This window comes from Oreochromis niloticus, linkage group LG20, assembly GCF_001858045.2.
Source record: "Oreochromis niloticus isolate F11D_XX linkage group LG20, O_niloticus_UMD_NMBU, whole genome shotgun sequence".
Classification (NCBI taxonomy): Eukaryota; Metazoa; Chordata; class Actinopteri; order Cichliformes; family Cichlidae; genus Oreochromis; species Oreochromis niloticus.
The window spans coordinates 14,358,608-14,377,976 of NC_031984.2; the positions used below are offsets into that span (position 1 = coordinate 14,358,608).

The following is a 19,369-nucleotide window of genomic DNA, read 5'->3' on the forward strand; positions in this document are numbered from 1 at the left end:
ATTGTGCCAATAGCTATATTTAGGGGGTGTCCCTGGATCTCATCTATGTAGAAAGCCTGAGGCAAGAAGGCTGAATAAACCACTCGTGGATCATTTCAACTTTTAACCAGCTTAAAACATTTTATTCAACACATAATAAAAGTTCTTAAAGGTTAGCCAGCGTAATACTGCATAATATTGAAGAAATTCAGGATTAAAATTTCAAGTCCTCCATAATGCTAATATTGTTATATTGTTGGGTAACTGCAGTTTGTGTGATAGAAGTGATTTTCTTGTTTCTGGTCCTTCAGATTCCCAGTTTCTCATGGTTCTCCCACAGCCAAGCATGGTACTTGTTTAGCTTATGATCATCAGGTTTTACCTTTGACACAAGAATCGAAAAAAGAAAAAATTAAACTTGAATTTAGAGCAAACAAATGAGGAAGCAATGGAAGCAACTGAAGTAAAATAGTTGGGATTATACCCACCTGTCTCCACTCATTGATACAGAAGATCCTGTACGAGTCGTTGCCGTACTTTCCAATACCGTGCAACTCAATAGGGTAACGCCACTGTTTAGTTAGATACTCATCTACACCAGAGAAAAGGGATTGTGAGGATTTTTTTTCTGTTTCATATATTGTTACTAAAACCATGCAAAGACTACCAAAAATGAACAATAAAATTACAATAATATATATAAATAAATGGACATTGCATGTGCACAAAGGTAGTTGCTGCTGTAATCCACTAACAGGCAAGAATATCCACCTGAGAAGCGGATGAGTGTTTTGGCTCTAAGCTCATACAGGCCAAGTGGCTTCATAAGTTCAGACATGGGCTTCCAGTCGGCCTGTCGGGTCACCTCTGCAGATGGATAACGCTCAAAGAACTGCCACAGGACTGGAATGGCCATTTTACCTGTATTAAAGAAATGCCAGGGTTCAGCAAAGCTTAATGCAACATCCTGAATAATTAAATGTGTGTGTTGAATCCTACCACTGGTTTTGTTCAGAAAAACTGTGGCTACCAGCAGCTTCCAGGGATCATGGAAAAGAGTTTCCTGTACGAGGTTGAAGGGAGACCGGGGAGGTGTCCACTTCTTGAAGGCCTTCCTCCTCGGTGGGCTAAGTCCTGAGTGTGGACAGTGCACATTTCTTTAAATTACACACTTTATTTATTTCATGAATGTTGATATACATGTCCGACGTAAAAGCATCCAGTTTCCTGCATTAAACATTACCATCTCTGCTGGATTTCCCACTGAAATAAGGACTTGTTTTCCGCTTGCCTTCCAAGCTTTTGGACTCTAAGCAGACAGGAAACATTTATGGATATTAGAAGAGTGAAGCTGCTTTACATCTTTTGGTTGGGTTCAAAGTTAAGTACCTCATAAAATGACACAACAGAGAAAATCATATATTCGCTGAGCACAAAGTGGTGGAGTCCTATGATGGCTTCATTAATGCAGTAAGATTACTCAATCAATTCTGTCCTCCCTTAGACTAATGATGTGATGCACTCTCTAACAATGGACTATTATTCTTCGCCCCCTCTTTATCAGATCTAAATGTATGCATTTTTTTTTCTATTTGGAACATTTTGTGTCAATTAAGGCATTTGGTTTCTTTGATTTTTATGTATTTCTAGCTGCAAATATAGAGGATAATGGAAGACATAAATAACCACTAATGCACTGGATAAGCTCAAATTAAACAGCTAAAAAAACATGAAAAACTTTTACAAATTGTCAGTCAGTGTGGCTCATTCTTACTATTCTGGGATTCTCGAACTGGTGTACAGCTCCCATCAGTGGTATCAGGTAACAACGCATGTTCTTCAGCATCTTGACGACTGTCATCGCCAGTCTCCAGGTCAGAATTAGGAGTGTTGTCACCTTTGCTTTCATCACCTTTTTTCTCGCTCTCAGCGGCAGGTTCAACATTCAAAATCGGGGCCGAAGGCTTCAAATCTGCTTTCTTGTCCTCTTGAAGAATAGACGTGTTTGGTTGATTACTTAAAGGAGCCAGTCTGAGTAACTTCTCTCTCAGTTGGCCTCCTCTTTGGGGGCTCTTTTGCAGTTGTACATTGTCCACTTTTTCTGCGGTCAAAGCTTGTAAACAACCATTTAAAGTTTCAGTAGTTTTGTCTCCATTCACATTCACTTCTAATACACATGCAGTCTTCTGTAGTTTAGTGTCAGCATCAATATGATTTGTGTCGTCTGCCGTCCTCACTTTTCCGCTTTTAGTATCACTTCTGAGGGAGGAAGAGGCTTGTTTGGATTTATTTGGAGGTGCCTCTAGAATTGCTGTTTCATTTTCTGTTTCCTCCTGCTGTCCCTCTAAAGGCTTTTTCTTTCCTCTCCTCTGCTTTACTTTGGGAGGGGGTGCTTGTGAAGGGGTGACAACATCATCTTTGGATGTGGTGAAATCAAAGAGGCTTATGTCTAAGTTACCACTTCCACTTTCCAGGAGGAAAGTGCGTAGGGATGCTCTGGACCGGAACCTTTGCCCTTCGGGACTTAAACAACAGGAAAATCAATTAGATGCTGATCTAAGGGCTTCTGTGGTGCACTTACAGGTAACATCTTACAGAGACAAGATTGTAAAAAAGACCAAAACTGAGTCACCTTGTAAAGTAGACATCTAGTTTGCCTGCTGTCTTGCCTGCTTTCCGCTGCCTCACTTCTCTGATCCAGCCAGGGGGCAATGCGGAAGAAGGGCACAAAATCTCCCCTTCTTTGAGACTTTGATGATTCATGTCCACACTGCTCTCCAGTTCAGTATCTTATCTAGTAGGATGCATTTTTAGTTTCTTTGGAGTCCTGTTGAAGTGAAGACAACGAATAAAAAAACCTTGGCTTTATTGTTAAACTATGAACCTGTAGTTCTTGTTTTGTTCCTGCGAGTTTACTTGGACATTTACAAAAACAACACATACAAGGCGTTTGCTCATTCTACAGTTTGCTCACATAAAGCCACATTAAAAAAAAGGATTGCTGGATATTACTGGGCAGCAGATCAAAAGCAAAGAGCTAAAACGTTAACAAAGGCGTGTGCAGCATACATGAATACTGATCAGGCTTTAGATGTGCATCTTCTTGTCTCGACGTGGCTTTACCGAGTTCTTTCTGATGTCAACACAGAAGCAGGAAGTAGCGAGCAAGTGCGAGTCTGCGCAGTGCGAGCTACTCGCTACAAGAAACGGTACAGGGTGAAAAAACAGAACCAAGCGAACTGCAGCAACCTGTTGACAAAAGAACCTTTGGTGCTTTTTTTCTGTTAAAGAGCGGAAATGAGAGCTGTCCTAGCATGGAAGGAAACGATCCGTGAGCAATGGTAGGAATCTGAGTGATTAGGTTTGCGCTGTCAGCCTCGTCCCGATGCTCAGATGTAACGCTAGGTGGTTAGCAACGGTGGTTGCTATGTAAACTAGTGTTAGCCCGCTAACTAGCTTTAGCATCGCAGCGATTCCATTATCATCAATGTGTGATCTTTTATATCGCTCTCATATTAGATGTCGTGCATTATGTATTTTCCATAAGTACAGTAGCTTATGATGGTTCTTTGGTAACCGATATAATCATAGACGTAGGATCTCTAGTTCTCATTACGGTTTATTTTGTTTGTTGTGCAGAATTGCGTGCTCCTAATAACATCTTTTTATTGAAGAGGCTTTTTAAATAAGGTATTAACTTGTTTGCCATTATTTCCCATTACATTCTTGTCAGGAATTAAGGTAGTCCTGTTTAGTCTAGCATTTAAATGATCAGACTTCCCGAAAAAACAAAAACCGAGTAGGTGTTTGGAGAGATGTTTTTGTGCTGTTTCAGAGGGAGAATGGAAGTCACAGAGTAACTCATAATACTCTAATGATACAATGCCCACTAAAATGTTTATATTGTGATCAGATCAAATCACAATACTTGATATGTTGCAGGAGTCATCTTGGATAGATGGTTGTATCTGAATAGGAAAAATATGACTCCCCAAAAAGGCAAAAGCAGGACTTGTATACTTAGCATGATAACTGCAGTTATCATACTAAGTATACAAGTCCTGCTTTGTTTGAGTGAGACAATGTGGGATACGTTAATAATGCTGAGAAGTCACTTGTAACATTTTAACAACTTTATTTGTTTTCTAATAAAAACATGCTGTAGTTTTTAATTAGATATTTCCAACTTCTTATATGCATAAATGGAAGTTAACTTTTTTGGTGGTGTGATTCAATTAATTTTGAGCCACAGATCACTCACATTTTTTACTCTGACATTAGACAAAGACGTAGTCCAGTCCATCTAAAGTTTGTGACATCTGCTGGTGTCCCTACCCCCAGTGGACCCACTAGGGATTTTTATTCATTTTATCTATAGAGGTTTTAATTTCCTGGCTCAAAACTCCATGCACGTAAGCACAATTGATCCGGATATAGTCAAGTAAAAGAGTGAACGTTTTTACCAGATGGTTTAACACAGTCTTTGAGAGTGAGAGGATGCCTGAAGAATGGAGAGGTGGTACTGATTTTTAAGAACAAGTGTACAGTAACTACAGAGGGATAAAACTCATAAGCCATACCATAGCTATGGGAAAAAGTGTTGTTGAAGGTAGCTTAAAGAGTGAGGTAATGATCAGTGAGCAGCAGTATGGCTTCATGCCACGAAAGAGCACTACAGATGGGATTTTTACTTTGAAAGTGTTGATTGGAGACGTATAGGGAATGTCAGAAAGACGTGAGCTGTGTCTTTGTGGATCTGAAGAAAGCATATGATAGGCTGCCAGGAGGGGAACTGTGGTACTGCATGAGGAAGCCAGGAGTTGCAGAGAAGTATGTGAAGGTGGTGCAATGCAGGACATGTATGAGGACAGTGTGACAGTGGCGAGTTGTGTGGTACAGATTGGTTCGAGGTGAGGGTGGGATTACATCAGGGATTGTCTTTGAGCCCCTTGTTGACAAGACAACATTGTGATAAATAGTGAGAGTGGGGAGCAGTTGGAAGAGAGCTTTGAAAGGTGGAGGCACGGACTGGAAAGAAGTATAAGAAAGACAGAACACATGTGTGTGAATGAGAGGGAGACAGGTGTAACAAGTTTTCAAGAAGCAGAAGTAGTTAAGGTGGACCAATTTAAATATCTGGGGTGAACCATCCAAAACAACAGACAGTGCACAAAAGAGGTGTAGGAGAGAGCACATGCAGGGTGGAGTGGATGGAGACGCGTGATTTTCCTTGTTGTTAGGTGTAAACATTTTTTGGATGTTTTGTGTGTGCGTGTGTGATTTTGAGCAGCTCCCACTTACTGTTTTTAAGTTTTGTTACTTACTGTTGTTAACCCATTTTCACACATAAAAGCCTAAAATTTGATTAAAAAAGGTGTTTTCAGGGGATAATTATCCACAAAGCACAACTGAGTAATATATAGTTAATGCAAAGTGTCTGAGCTACCTTATGTAACAGAATCAACAGAAATGTAAGTATTTTCCTGTTTCTGCCTAAGTTGCATAAATTAGAAAAATGTAACTTATGCTCAGCTAATGTTTCCCCACTTAAAGAAATAGTTGGAGGAATGCCAAATCTCATTTAGGGGAAAAGCCCTGAATTTGTTAATTTCAGAACATTTGGTTTGATTTGTTTGCACTTGTTTGTCCTTGCTAAAGATGTCCTCTGTTTCTTCAAACTCTGAATTTTATGGGTTGTTTTTTTTTTTGGTTTATTCGGTGTATGCAAAAGAAAAAAAAGAAAAAGTCAGTGTGCTATATTAAAGAAATTCCCTAGTTCAATACTGAGAGAAGACACTGGAGCTCCCAAGCTAGTTCACTCCTAATTCCAGTCGCAAACCCCAGATCAGGGAGGGAAGGTTGCATCAGGAAGGGCATCCAGCATAAAATCTGTGCCAAATCAAATATGCAGATCCATCCGCTGTGGTGACCACTTGGGAAATAAGGTTGCAGCTGAAAGAAAGTATTAAAGAAACATTGGACACTTGCAAATTCTCACACTTATGAAACTGGAAGCCATTATTCTCCATGCTTCACAGTGAGTGTTTTCACACCGAAACAGATTGTGTGCATCCTTGCAACCTAGCAGAACTGTTGAATGTTTTCCCTCTTCATAGGAACCTGATTTTTTTAGTGTTTTTATTTATTCTTGGTTTTTTTTCACCAGGATTCTTAACGTCTATATTTCTAATATTTCTTTCATATTTCCTAACAACATATTTACTAATTCACAGTGTTGCAGTGACATGTTTTGGCTTTATCTTCACTCATAAGTTTGTGAATTCCTCCAAAACCTTCAACAGAGTTGCAGGGTTGCAAAACCTTCCCTGTGTGCATTTTGGCACACAGCAATAACGTACTTGTAAAATCCACCTCCATGGCACTGCTAGAGGTCAAAAACTCCACAGGGAACCTCCATTATATGATTTCAGTGATGAATGGATCCTCATAGCTGTTGCTCGTGAACTAATCAATTTATTGAAAAACCATTTGAACACGGATCTGTTCTTTTGGGTTTTTTTCTGCAGCGTTTATGACCTCGCCTTCAAACCAGATGGTAGCCAACTCATAATTGCTGCAGGGCTTCGTGTCCTGGTGAGGCTTTTCTCTTTTCTTTAGCCTAAAAATGCAAACATGTAGAGAATACTTTCATCGTTCACCTCAATTTCACCTCATTTTTTTTTTTGTTCCAGGTTTACGATGCAACAGATGGCAGTATTATTCAGCCTTTAAAAGGACACAAAGACATAGTGTACTGTGTGGCTTATGCCAAAGATGGTACTAAATTGATTTTCACTACATTTTTCTGTGTCAGTCATCTTATTTTTGTTCTTAATTCTTACTCAGTAGTGCATTCTTCTGCAGGTAAAAGATTTGCCTCAGGGTCAGCAGACAAAAGCATTATTATCTGGACTTCTAAACTGGAGGGTATTTTAAAATATACGTAAGCAGCGCTATTACTTATTGCTTTAGTATTACAGAGTTGTAGTGTTACACCACAGTGCACAGTCTGTACTCCTCCATCATTCTTTCTTTTATTTGTTTATCTGTAGTCACAATGACTCTATCCAGTGTGTTGCCTACAACCCAGTCACTCACCAGCTTGCCTCCTGCTCATCTGGTGACTTTGGTGAGTGCACCTCAGTGGGGAACTTTGATAAATGTGACCTAATGTAAGTACATAGAGAAATTAAACCTTGTCGAACTTCTCATATTTTTAGGCCTGTGGTCTCCAGAGCAAAAGTCTGTAAACAAACATAAAGTGAGCAGCAAAATAACATGTTGTGGGTAAGTGAAGTCTGGAGCAGCAACTTTTATGCAGCAGCAGTACATTTTCATTTGTGCATTTATGTTGCTGTGCATCATTTGCTTGCAGGTGGACAAACGATGGGCAATACCTTGCTCTGGGTATGATGAATGGAGTGGTGAGCATTCGGAACAAAAATGGGGAGGAGAAGGTCAAAATAGAGCGTCCAGGAGGCTCCTCTTCTCCTATCTGGTCCATAGCCTGGAATCCCTCCAAGTTAGTCCTAAGTTATTATAGAAATGGAAGGATGTCTCCACAGATTAACACATAGCCACATATGTTTTTGGACTGTCCTTCCAAGATTTTGAGCCAAAATTGTGGAAAATTAGATTTATTATTTAGGTGAATAGTTTTTGTAGGGCCAGCAGGGGGCAGTGTTCAACCAGTGAGTGGTGGACCTTTCTCAATGATGGACTGAATTATGATGCCTGGGAACAGCTGTCTTTGCTCTATGATTCCCCCTACAGCCAAAGCAAAGAGTACAGCAATGAGAACTATGCAGGAGCACAGAACAGGTCAATTAAGGGAAAAATGCAACACAAAGGTGAAAAGATGCAGGAAGTAGGATAAAGATAAAAGTCATAAAAGACAGTAGAGATTTTATTGCTGAGTTGCCTCATATGGGAAAGTTGGTAATCAAATTGTGGTCAAAGCATGAGGTCAGTCAGGGAACAGCGTTTGCTAGAGCTGCTAGAGATTCAGGGTTAATAGATGCAGAGGTACATAGGTTTACGCTGTATTCTGTCCTGAATTAAAACAATTCTGGGAAATTTACATTAAAAGGTTTTCCATTACTTTGCATCACTGAGAGAGTGACCGCCGTGTCCCCTAGCTGAAGGTTGGCTGCTGTGCTTTTCACTGTCATCATTACTTAAATGACAGAAGCCTCATCAGTGCTGAATCTTGTGATTAATGCTTATGTCTGTAGTCATTTTGTTGTGTTTTCACAGGGATGAGCACAATGACATTCTGGCTGTGGCAGACTGGGGTCAGAAGCTCTCCTTTTATCAGCTCAGTGGAAAACAGGTGAATGTCACAACCTATCCTAAACTATCATATTGTATGGCATTGTATTTAATATGTATTTGATAACTTACTAATCATCATGTCATGGCTTAATAGCTTAGACACAGAGATACACTCCACATAAAGATGAGGTTGTGCTTGATGAAGAATCAAACACAGAACTTTCACTCATGAGTTTTTATGTACCATGTGAATCCAAAAGTAAATGTGAAATTATTAATTTAGACACTGTGGACTTCTTATTTTCATTTTTGAAATAAACTTTTCAGTTTTACTTTCTGTAGGCATTCCCCTCCATCCCAACCTTTAGGCTTGTCCAGTGGTGTTACCATTAAGTGACCAAGTGAGGGCATTTAGTCTTTGTATATTGATATGTTCTATTATGGATTGGTCATTTGACTTGGAACAGGCCCATTGGTATGTTACGGGTAATGGATAGGGGGTCATTAATGAAACATATGTATATTTTTGTAACAATATAGGCTTTGAATTTATTGTAATTTTCCACTTGTCATCAGTACATTGTATTGTTTTGCTCAATGCGCTACACTTGCAAGATTAATTCTAACAGTTTTGCGTAAAAATGATTAAAAACCACAAATTTAGAAAATTTTAGATTAACTATTATAGATAAAAGAAACACTGTGGGTGTGATAAACACAAGAGGAACTGTCCATTATCCATTTTCTTAACTGCTTAAACAGTTTAGGGTCATGGGAAGGAGCTGAATCTTATCCAAGCTATCATGCAGTGAAAGCTGGGCGAGTCCTAAGACAAAAAGAGCAATTAAAAAAAAAAAAAAGAGTAGTCACGTATAAAATTAAGCATCTTTCGCTCATTTTAGTTGCTAGAATAGCTTGGTCACTTTGTCACAAAATCTCAAAAAACATTGATTACACATGGTGACACCAGATCATGCCTGTGTCGGTGTACAGACACCATGGTGATTTGTAATATCTATACAGTGTATACAGTATCTTGTTATCGCAACATGTTTGTTTCTAATCTATCTTCTCTGTTACTTTTAACTGTTGAAAAGACTAAACACATGCATGACTAAACACATTTTCATGGAAAATACCAGAAGACTTAGAACATTTTGAAACACTGTCAGTAATATGTGCTCTAACTTGCTAAAGCAATACGACGGCAACATCACAAAATGAGTCTGTTTGTTCAAAATATAGCGTATTTAAAAGTCTTTATGGAGTGTTTCCTGTTTTAATCAGACTGTCAGGGTCTATTGAAACCATAACAGTACATTGGAAGTGGTCCTGCTATGCTTTAATGCCCCCTTCGCAATTCCTCCTTCCTCCTAAATTCCCAGTGGGCGACATCGTAATTATAGACAAATATGCAGTGTTCATTACTCTGCCGTTATGCCTTAGGCTCATATTTTGTCATTGGCCTATTTATCTATTGAACATGCTGTTTTGATTACAACACCAAGAATTGTTCACAATGAGAGAAAATAACTATGGATCGTCAGGGAAGCTTTATCCCAGAGTGAGAAAAACCAGATGTACCAAATGGGGCGACCTGATATGATGTTGTGCAAATGGACTTTGAAGACTGATACAAAGGAGGCTATTTAAACCAGAGAAACACTTTCTTTTTTGTCTGGCTTTTCATCGAACACTCAAAGGAATTGGTTGAATGTACTGAGGACTTTGAAGTGTGCAAGCCCAGACAGTGGGGAGTGCCGGCCTGGGCCCTTGGGCAATAACTGCAAGAAATGCTTGTTTTATTTTTATTTTTAATGTCCTTTTCTCTCTTTGTCTCTCTCAGATTGGAAAAGACAGGACTCTCACCTATGACCCGTGCTGCGTCGGCTACTTCTCTAAGGGCGAGTATATAGTGATGGGTGGCTCTGATAAACAGGCGTCCCTCTACACAAAAGATGGTGTGCGGCTAGGAACTATTGGAGAGCAGAACTCCTGGGTGTGGACTTGCCGGGTTAAGCCTGACTCCAACTTTGTGGTGGGTCCACAGCTTGTGAAGCCAAATGTCTAGAGAAATTGCTCTCACTGTGACATACACCATTATTTAAGTGTTGTGATAGAAGAACGAGAATAAAATGCAACACGCTCAGAGCTCAGACGTGACATTTAGGGTGACATTTGATCCTCTAACAGAGTGCCTCCTTAACTGCACAGATGCACAAGCCGTTTCATTTTAAAGTAACACTTTCCCTGCTTTTCTTTTCACTGTGTTTAACTAAAAGTGACAGGAGAGATTTGGTTGCTAGCAGATTCTCTCAGTTCTGCCGTGTAGAGGCTTTAACAACAGGAACATTTTCCCACTCTCGCAGTCTGTTTTTAGAAGTGTTAATGGGATGTACTGCTACATTGTTGTCTCTTACCTAGGTTTTGGGCTGCCAGGATGGGACCATCGCCTGCTACCAACTTATCTTCAGTACAGTTCATGGCCTCTACAAGGATCGTTACGCTTACAGAGATAGCATGACTGATGTCATTGTCCAGCACCTCATCACTGAACAAAAAGGTGCGCTTTTGCTCTGGTGTACAGGCTTCTGAGTTTAAGATAGGCTAGCTATTGTGATGCCTCGTCAAAATAATTGTTTGCACATCTTACAGCTTCACAGTGAGATGATCAAGCAAAGCAATGCAGACAGCATTTGAGGAGATAAACTTATGAAATTATGAATAACTTCAGGAGGGATTCATTGTCATTTTCCTGTTGTCATATTATTCAAATTAATCTAATGTAAGGGCAGATGGCCTGCCTTTTTAATGAGTAGATATCGAATGTTTTGGTGAACATCTTGCTATAATAGGATTTTCTATATAAATGAGATGGGAGAGTATTTAATTTCCTCGCACAAACGAGGGAGGAAGATTTGAAGGAAAAAAAAACTGAGGGCAAACTTATTCAACAGGATGCATTGGCTAAGATGATTCAACCTTCCTCACCCGCCTTTCATGACTGCTCTCTCCCATTTATCTCAATTTTTTATTCCCCTCAGTGAGGATCAAGTGTCGTGAGCTCGTGAAGAAGATCGCCATCTATAGAAACCGTCTTGCCATCCAGCTGCCCGAGAAGATCCTCATCTACGAGCTCTATTCAGACGACTCCTCAGACATGCACTACCGCGTCAAGGAGAAAATATGCAGGAAGTTTGAATGCAACTTGCTGGTCGTCTGCTCCCAACATATCATTCTGTGTCAGGTCAGAAGAGATAGAGGTCCGCAGTTTTTTTTTGTAGTGGCAAAATATACAAAAACATTCATTTAAAATTGCTTGCGTCTGCCAGAGCCTGTGTGTATGTGTATGGTCTCCAGTGGGGCTGCTGTTCTTTGTGAATTACACTAATGCACACTTGATTGTGCAAGAGGCTGCAGTGACATTTGAGCGCTATTAATACGATGAAAGCACAGTAAATCAATGTTTAGACATTTACTTCAAGCCCAAACAGTCCAGAAATGGAATGGCTGTTCCCCCAGATGTTTCTGCCTAGTTTGCAAAAGACTCCAGCTGTGCATGTGCTCTGTGCGCTCTGTCTCTCTCCCTTTCTCAACCCTCTTCAAACTGGATAAATTAAGACAGTTGAATCGGGGGGAAGGCACCATAGTCTGTTGAACCAGTGGATGTCTCTTGGGTTTGCTCTCTGCTTCTTGTCTCTGTGTGTCTGACAGTCTGGTAGGGAGGAGGAGCGGCCGTAATGCGGCGGTTATTTCCTTTTAAATCTGTCTGTGTGTGACAGAGGTGCTTCAGATCTCTCTATCAGGCGTACTCATGTTTCGTGCCTAAAAGAACTTTTAGACCATATAAACGGGCTGCGTTCATGTGGTCTGTGCTGTATATGTCACTGTCAAATCAAATCACTGTTAATCTTTATGGCATTGCTTTCTTTAAACACCTTTTGATGCTTAAAAGAGCACTGTGTTTAGGATTTGCGAGACATTTACGAGTATGTTTGAATTGCTTAAAGGATGAGATTAACACACTGTGAAACGATGAAAACAGAAACGTTTGACAATGCTGCACCAGTCAGCGCTCCATTTGTCAAATATAATTGAAGCCTCAGCCTTCTCACTCTGCTCTTCTGCAGGAGAAGAGACTCCAGTGTCTGTCCTTCAACAGTGTGAGGGAAAAGGAATGGGTGATGGAATCTCTAATTCGATACATCAAAGTGATTGGTGGTCCACCAGGCAGAGAGGGCCTACTCGTAGGGTTAAAGAATGGCGCTGTGAGTACTCCAAGAAGATCCATTCTCACACAAAGTAACCACAGAAGTGGGAGTCATGCTCACATGTCAGTGCTCCTGGAATTTGAACATAAAGGAAACTGCTGTCTTAATGAAGAAAACATTTTTTTTTTCGGTATATCCGTTACTGGAGTCAGTTACAACACAACTGATTCTCTATTCTCTATTTGCAGATATTAAAGATATTTGTTGACAACCCGTTTCCCATCACGCTGCTGAAGCTAACAACGTCAGTGCGCTGTCTGGACATGAGCGCCTCCCGCAATAAACTGGCTGTGGTGGATGAGCATAACACTCTCCTCGTCTATGACATCAGGAGTAAAGAGCTACTTTTTCAGGTCAGCAGGCAGTGGAAAGGGCGTGACGAAGGAACCTAGCCTCGCGGGCTTTGAATTGCATTTCAGAGATGCAGTGGAGTGAAATAAAATGGAAACGAGCATGTGTGCTCAATTAGTTGCATTAAATACAGGAACAGGTTTACAATAGCCCAGACTTGTATGTGTTTCACAGTCACCTCTGACCTCATTATTCCTGTGTACTTGCATTTGCTTTCCTTACAGGAGCCTAATGCCAATAGTGTAGCCTGGAACACCCAGTGTGAGGACATGCTGTGCTTCTCTGGGAATGGCTACCTTAATATCAAGGCTAGCAACTTCCCTGTACACCAGCAGAAGATGCAAGGCTTTATGGTTGGCTACAATGGCTCCAAGATATTCTGCCTCCATGTGTATTCCATGTCTGCAGTGGAGGTGCCGCAGGTGGGTATTATCTTGTCAGCCCGCTCTTGTGGTGCTCCGTGTGGTGGCACTGGTCTGTAGCCAAAATGCTTCTGAAATAAAAATGGTCAAAATGTAGTAATTTTGTGTGAAACTGAAACTGATGGTTAAAATTGTTAGATGGCTCTTGCTTTTCATCATATGTTACTAGGTCATTTCTAATAATTCCTAAAGTATTCATCCAGTCTTTGAGGAATTGGGCTCGTATGAATTGGAATTTTATCAAGTGTAAATTCCAATTGTCAAATTTCAAATCTCATTATATTATCTCCGTTTGACCTTTTGACCTCTACCCTTACCCTGTATTGGCCGTTATATTAGTGTTCATAATGCCATAGAGTTACATGCTTTTTAAAGCATATTAAATATTAAAGAAGTAATATTTTTCATTTTCTTCCACAATATGCTGTTAAAAGTACTGTGACTCATCGAAATGCGTACCAGCGAAATGCGTTTAACCTTTGAATTTCCTCTGTTGTTGATCTGCATTATTTCTACATGTCTGCAGAAACACGTGCCACGATCCTGGTCATTTTATCATAAATATGGTAACAAATGATATATATGGATGCAATTTATATCAGTTATCGAAAAAAAAGTGTTTCGTAAAGATGCTTTGTTTCTGTTTATTGATTAGTTTGTGGCTATTCTTTTCCACAAATTTGTATTTATAATGCTTTTAACTGTGATGTTGTTGGCCTGCCAGTCTGCACCCATGTACCAGTACTTGGAGAGGAAGATGTTTAAGGAGGCCTACCAGATTGCCTGCCTGGGTGTGACAGATAGTGACTGGAGGGATTTGGCCACAGAAGCCCTGGAGGGACTTGACTTTGAGACTGCCAAGAAGGTCAGCTCTCTCTCACACACACACACGCACACACACACACACACACACACACACACACACACACACACACACATTGTTTTGATTAAGTAAGGCCGGTCTTACCATCCTTCACAATTTACTACTTCTAGTAAAATGAGCAATAGAAATATACAGTACCCTACTCTTCATCATGTTCACTGCAACCACTTAACGTCAAAATATGGACATTACCCAAGTTAGCTAAATCAAAGGTGAAACCACATCCTTAATCAGTCTGCGATGCTAGTAATGCAAATAAGAACACAAAACAACAGATTCTCAGACACAATTATACTAAATCTTTCCTCTCCACCTTTTCAGGCCTTCATTAGAATCCGAGATCTGCGCTACCTGGAACTAATCAATAGCATTGAGGTAATACTAAGTCCTCAGAGGCTTAATTTGGTTATAATTTTTTTTTTTGTTTTCTGTTTTTTTTTTCCTGGCTAGTGTATATACTGACATCATTAAATAGTGAATCATAATTACTGTCATCATACAATAATGTCAGTAATTGTAAGGCTTTTTACTGGACTAGACTTAAACCTCAAACAAAGGAGGAACTTGTATCCCGACTGACCTTTTCCAGTTGAGTCCGCGCTGACATGCAAGCGCACAGCTAAGCATATGCACAAATCCTTAATGATGTGCTTGCTGAGCAGAGCAGAATCTGTTATAGCTTGGGTGTTTCTGCTTGTTCTTATTTGAAATGTGGAAATGTTCATCTTTGACAGTCTGTTTTTGTCAGTAAAATTATTATATATGGAAAGAAGTGTTTCTTTCATTCAATAAAAATGGTGTTTGTTGTTGCTGTGGCTGATGGCAGAAGAGGTTTGTGAAGATTCAACACCCTTCAGTCTTGTGTAACTCTATGTGTATGCAAAGTCACATGCATAACTGTGTGGGTGTGTGTGTGTGTGTATGCATGCTAATGTATGTGACTGTTAGTCTTAGCACTCAACTCAGTGTTTGTGTTGACTGATTTGTAGGAGAGGAAGAAGCGGGGTGAGAACGACAATGACCTGTTTCTGGCAGACGTCTACGCCTACCAGGGGAAATTCCACGAGGCAGCCAGGCTCTACAAACGTACTGGCCACGAATCCAGAGCGCTGAGCATGTACACTGACCTGCGCATGTTCGACTACGCCAAGGTGATTAAATCACTGACTGAAACACATGCTCTTACATATAAGATATCGTATCGATACAGACAAAAACACCTGCGAATCATTGCATGTTTTCGGGGTTTAGAGCATATGGTTTTCTTCAGCATGTGCAGTTATGCCAAATTGGGGCCCTGCACTGTGTTCAGACAGCCCCCCTTTACTGTCTGTCTTTCATCTCCTCATATATCATCAGAATCTCAACATATATCATCTGATCTGCACACGCATGGCCAACTTTTACGCACATATCCCTGTACGACATGTAGTTACAGTTGGAAGTGGGGCACAAAAAGAGAGAAATAAAGCGAGCGTCTGTTCCTACACGAACACTTTGATGAGGGGGTCAGTTGGAGCCGAGACAAATTCATGCTTTATTATGTTTACATGCGGTGCCCCCACTTTTGATCATCACCATTGCACTCGCATTGCTGGAGCAGATGACACAGCCATGACTCGTTCATGTATATTTGTGCTTGAGTTTGTATCAGATTGTATGTGTGTTTGATGTGGCTGCTGTATATTTATGTGGCTGTGTGGCCATCTGGTCCCTCCGGCTGTTTGTTTTAGGTAGGATGGACACCGGAGGGAAAGGCCTTGTAGCTGCCTGCTGTTTGTGTGACTCGCTTCCTCCTGTCTCACACTTGACCCACATGGTTGTGCCCATCTGAACTGGACTTTTCTTTCTCTCCTTTCAGATTACTGTTAGGAATCTGCTTTTGATGAACTGTTGGACATTACATTGTTGGTTGTTGCCCATCTTAATTCCTAATTATTGAATGTGATGTAAAGTTTGAAACTTTCTCTCTCTTGCTGCAGGAGTTTGTTGGAGTGACAGACCCAAAGAGCTCTCGGATGCTGATGACCAAGCAGGCAGACTGGGCTAAGAGCAGCAAGGAGCCGCGGGCAGCAGCAGAGATGTACCTGTCAGCAGGAGAACATCTCAAAGCTATAGACATTATAGGCGAACACGGCTGGGCAGACATGTAGGTGTCAGTCTCTCTCTTAAACATTTTGAAATCCTGCTGCTCCTGTTTAACTTTCTTTAAAACGACCATTTTTGATATGTGTGTGATTTCGAAATATAATTTAAACTTACCCTAGATCTAGTTCTTCTGCTTCAAAGCTTTACAGAAAGAAAAATAAGTTAATATGCTATAAATGTTCATTACATACATTCTCAGAGCTCTCCATCACCTTACATTCTAGGTTTAGCAAAACTGTTGAGCCACTCAACGTTACTTTTTCTTTTGCTAGAAAATTGGAAATAAATGCATCAATTAAATGAGACGTTAAACAGAAATGGAAATGTAGCTATAAGGCAAAAACAGAGTTTGTACAATTCTAACAAGTATGAAAGTCAATTATTGGCATGATGACTTTTATTCAACACAGCTTGAACTCTGTTAGGCACGCTTTCTTGTAATTTCTTAAAGTAGTCTTCAGGAACAGTTCTCCAAGCTTTTTGAGGGACAATCAAAGCTCGTCTTTGGATGTTGGCATCCTTTTGTTCCATTCTCCGTTCAAGATGATCCCGCACTGCTTCAGTAATCTTGAGGTCCAGGCTCTGAGGAGGCTAATCCATGACTGATAGTCTTCCAATATGTGTTTTTCTCTTCAGGTGCTTTTACTGCATTGGCAGTGTGCTTGGAATTATGGTCATGCTGAAAAGTGAAGTTACTGCATATCATATAATTTCCAGATGGTATTGCATGGTGGATCACAATCTGACTTTTCTGTGCTTGTAATTACATCGGTTTTGACAAGATCCCCAACACCACTGGCTGAAATGCAGCCCCAAACCATGACTGAGCCTCCAACATGTTTTGCAGATGGCTGTAGACACACATTGTTGCTCCTCTCTCCTGACCTCCTCCGTACATACTGACGATGACTTAAACCAAAGATTTCCAATTTGGATTCATCACTCCATAAAACCTGTTGCCACTGACTTTCAGTCCAGTTCTTGTGTAGTTTGGCATACATTGTCTTTTTCTAGATCTTGCCAGGTACATTTCTCAGGTCCAGTTTCAGGTTCTTGCTGAACTTCTTTCTTGTTTTATAAGAACATGCCTTTCAAATACCGTTCATCTACTGTAGTATTTTTTTAGGCCAGCTGCTTCTTCTTTGTCCACTTGTCCAGTATCTTCAAATTTTTTCAAGGATAGGCACACCGTGCTAAGATATGCCAATTTCTTTGTCTAACAGCTCTTTGGAATCACCCTGTTGGAGCATAAATGCTTTTTTTGTTCCTGATGAACTGTGCTATATTTAGTATTTCTTTCATAGATTGAAATAAATAAATGTGGAAGAAATTTAGTATTTTTGCAACAGGCTGCTAGTAACAAAGTGCATAAAGGTACAATTTAACATGGGTTCTTTTTCAATTTGTCTGTTATGTGTAGATGTAGCTCCCGTGAGTTAGATAGCTTTTGTTTTTAATCTAGAATGATTCATGGGTAAATGTTAACTGGCTTAACAGCAACAACAATAAAAAAGCAAAACATTCCTCTGAAAATGGTCAGGCCCAAGGTCTGACTAAAAATGAGTGTTAAAACAGCCATTATCCAAAGAAAACATCAGAAAACCTGGGGATCTATTACTCAAGACCAAAAAGATTACAATAAAGTCTGGGTCCTGAAGAAATCAGTGATGAGTTTTTTTCACAGTGCACAGTACTTGTTTTTTTATTTTTACTTGAGTGCTCTGTCATTAGTGAAATGATGATGGGACAAAATACAATAAAAGAGCAGCATTGTCCATTTAGATGCAGAGACTCCTAATTTGACTTGTTGAAATTTAAGTTGCAGTTTGTGTTTTAATTTAATAGCACAAGGCAGCAATAATAAACGTCCAGCAAATGTCATGAGTCTCAGTCACAGGCCATTAGAGCCAGATATGCGAAGGGGAAGCCATGAGGGCTAAAAATGTTCCCAGAAACAAATATCTTTCCATTAAATGGGACTTACTGTGCTTTTCTTCATCTTCCGTTATATATATTGTTACAATGGCTGGTGCTTATAGTAAACATGGCCAAAGTTAATACTAATAATAATAATAGTAATGAAGTCAGCATATGTACAGGTAATCCCTGTAAGCCAAAAGCTCAGACTTCAAACTGCTTTAACTGCTTATTTTAGGGAGTTTACTGATCTTACATCTGTATGATGTCAGTGAGAACCAGTATCCTTACACGAATGTCTCAGGGAGACGACTCTGATTGTGAGCAGTCCACCCACTTGCTGCTTAAAGAAGGAAGAAATTTGTTTCAAACCATTCATTTCAGACAACTGATGAGCTGTGAGGCGGCACAAATGGCTATTATTAGATAAATAAGGATTATTTTAAACTGTGGATCTTGCAAAGCTACTCTAGTAGAGTCTAAGGATAAAAATATGGAGCTGGAAATGAAATTAAGATTTCTCCTTTAAGGTTCTATCATACAGCCGTTATTGTTAATGTGTGCTGTGTGTCTGTGTTGTTGAAAACCAGGCAAATTGATATCTGGTGAGCATGTCAGAACTCCCTGCTGACTCCATCTGACCTGCTCTCTGCACGCTGTAAGTGTCCTGTGGTGCTACCAGTGGGTCAGTGCAACTGACACTGCTGTTGAACATAGTCCGAGCTCTTTAGCCTGAATCAGATTCAGCTCGTGACCCTGACTGATTCCCATTCTTTCTGGGGTCACGAGCATAGTTTGATACAGCAGGGTTCATCTTCTCCCGCCCTCTTTCTGTGTGCTCATTCCTGTCTTCTCTCACCCAGGCTGATCGACATCGCCCGTAAATTGGACAAGGCTGAACGCGAACCGCTAGCAAAATGTGCACTCCACTTTAAGAGGCTGAAACACCATGGCTATGCCTCAGAGACTTACTCTAAGATGGGGGACTTGAAGGCTCTGGTGCACCTGCATGTAGAAACCCGGCACTGGGAAGAGGTCTGACACACTTACGCACACCTGTTCAGCTTATTATAACTTATATATATAAAGTCCTGACAATCACATAAATATAATGTGAAGCATAT

General features: G+C 40.2%; 2 protein-coding genes across 2 annotated transcripts in view; one reads left to right on the forward strand and one right to left on the reverse strand.

The window, feature by feature from the left end:
* Positions 1 to 97: 97 nt before the first annotated feature.
* Positions 98 to 3,169, reverse strand: mbd4 (methyl-CpG binding domain protein 4). The gene is made up of 8 exons (XM_005448702.4): positions 3,049 to 3,169; positions 2,612 to 2,806; positions 1,754 to 2,502; positions 1,223 to 1,288; positions 979 to 1,113; positions 751 to 900; positions 468 to 571; positions 98 to 361 (listed from the first exon to the last, which is right to left on the reverse strand). Exons 2-8 carry the CDS (start codon positions 2,740 to 2,742, stop codon positions 287 to 289), a joined length of 1,410 nt encoding a protein of 469 aa, XP_005448759.1. The 5' UTR covers positions 2,743 to 2,806; positions 3,049 to 3,169; the 3' UTR covers positions 98 to 286.
* ift122 (intraflagellar transport 122 homolog (Chlamydomonas)) overlaps positions 3,165 to 19,369 on the forward strand; it is a 25,378-nt gene continuing 9,173 nt past the window's right edge. Inside the window, exons 1-19 of the mRNA XM_019349638.2 lie at positions 3,165 to 3,320; positions 6,507 to 6,573; positions 6,672 to 6,756; positions 6,844 to 6,922; positions 7,032 to 7,108; positions 7,200 to 7,266; positions 7,355 to 7,501; positions 8,236 to 8,311; positions 10,100 to 10,291; positions 10,678 to 10,816; positions 11,298 to 11,500; positions 12,384 to 12,521; positions 12,713 to 12,877; positions 13,100 to 13,297; positions 14,022 to 14,162; positions 14,502 to 14,555; positions 15,170 to 15,331; positions 16,163 to 16,329; positions 19,109 to 19,280. Coding sequence (XP_019205183.1) covers positions 3,277 to 3,320; positions 6,507 to 6,573; positions 6,672 to 6,756; positions 6,844 to 6,922; positions 7,032 to 7,108; positions 7,200 to 7,266; positions 7,355 to 7,501; positions 8,236 to 8,311; positions 10,100 to 10,291; positions 10,678 to 10,816; positions 11,298 to 11,500; positions 12,384 to 12,521; positions 12,713 to 12,877; positions 13,100 to 13,297; positions 14,022 to 14,162; positions 14,502 to 14,555; positions 15,170 to 15,331; positions 16,163 to 16,329; positions 19,109 to 19,280 — 2,373 coding nt within the window. The 5' untranslated portion in view covers positions 3,165 to 3,276. The remainder of the gene's footprint in view (positions 3,321 to 6,506; positions 6,574 to 6,671; positions 6,757 to 6,843; positions 6,923 to 7,031; positions 7,109 to 7,199; positions 7,267 to 7,354; positions 7,502 to 8,235; positions 8,312 to 10,099; positions 10,292 to 10,677; positions 10,817 to 11,297; positions 11,501 to 12,383; positions 12,522 to 12,712; positions 12,878 to 13,099; positions 13,298 to 14,021; positions 14,163 to 14,501; positions 14,556 to 15,169; positions 15,332 to 16,162; positions 16,330 to 19,108; positions 19,281 to 19,369) is intronic.

Bases quoted from the DNA above. Each gene is read 5' to 3' on its own strand.
- mbd4 (XM_005448702.4), bottom strand. From the start codon at position 2,742: ATGAATCATCAAAGTCTCAAAGAAGGGGAGATTTTGTGCCCTTCTTCC. The intron at 2,503-2,611 runs GTGACTCAGTTT...CTGTTGTTTAAG, and splicing joins CTAGATGTCTACTTTACAAG to TCCCGAAGGGCAAAGGTTCC. The intron at 572-750 runs GTGGATATTCTT...TCTCTGGTGTAG, and splicing joins AACACTCATCCGCTTCTCAG to ATGAGTATCTAACTAAACAG.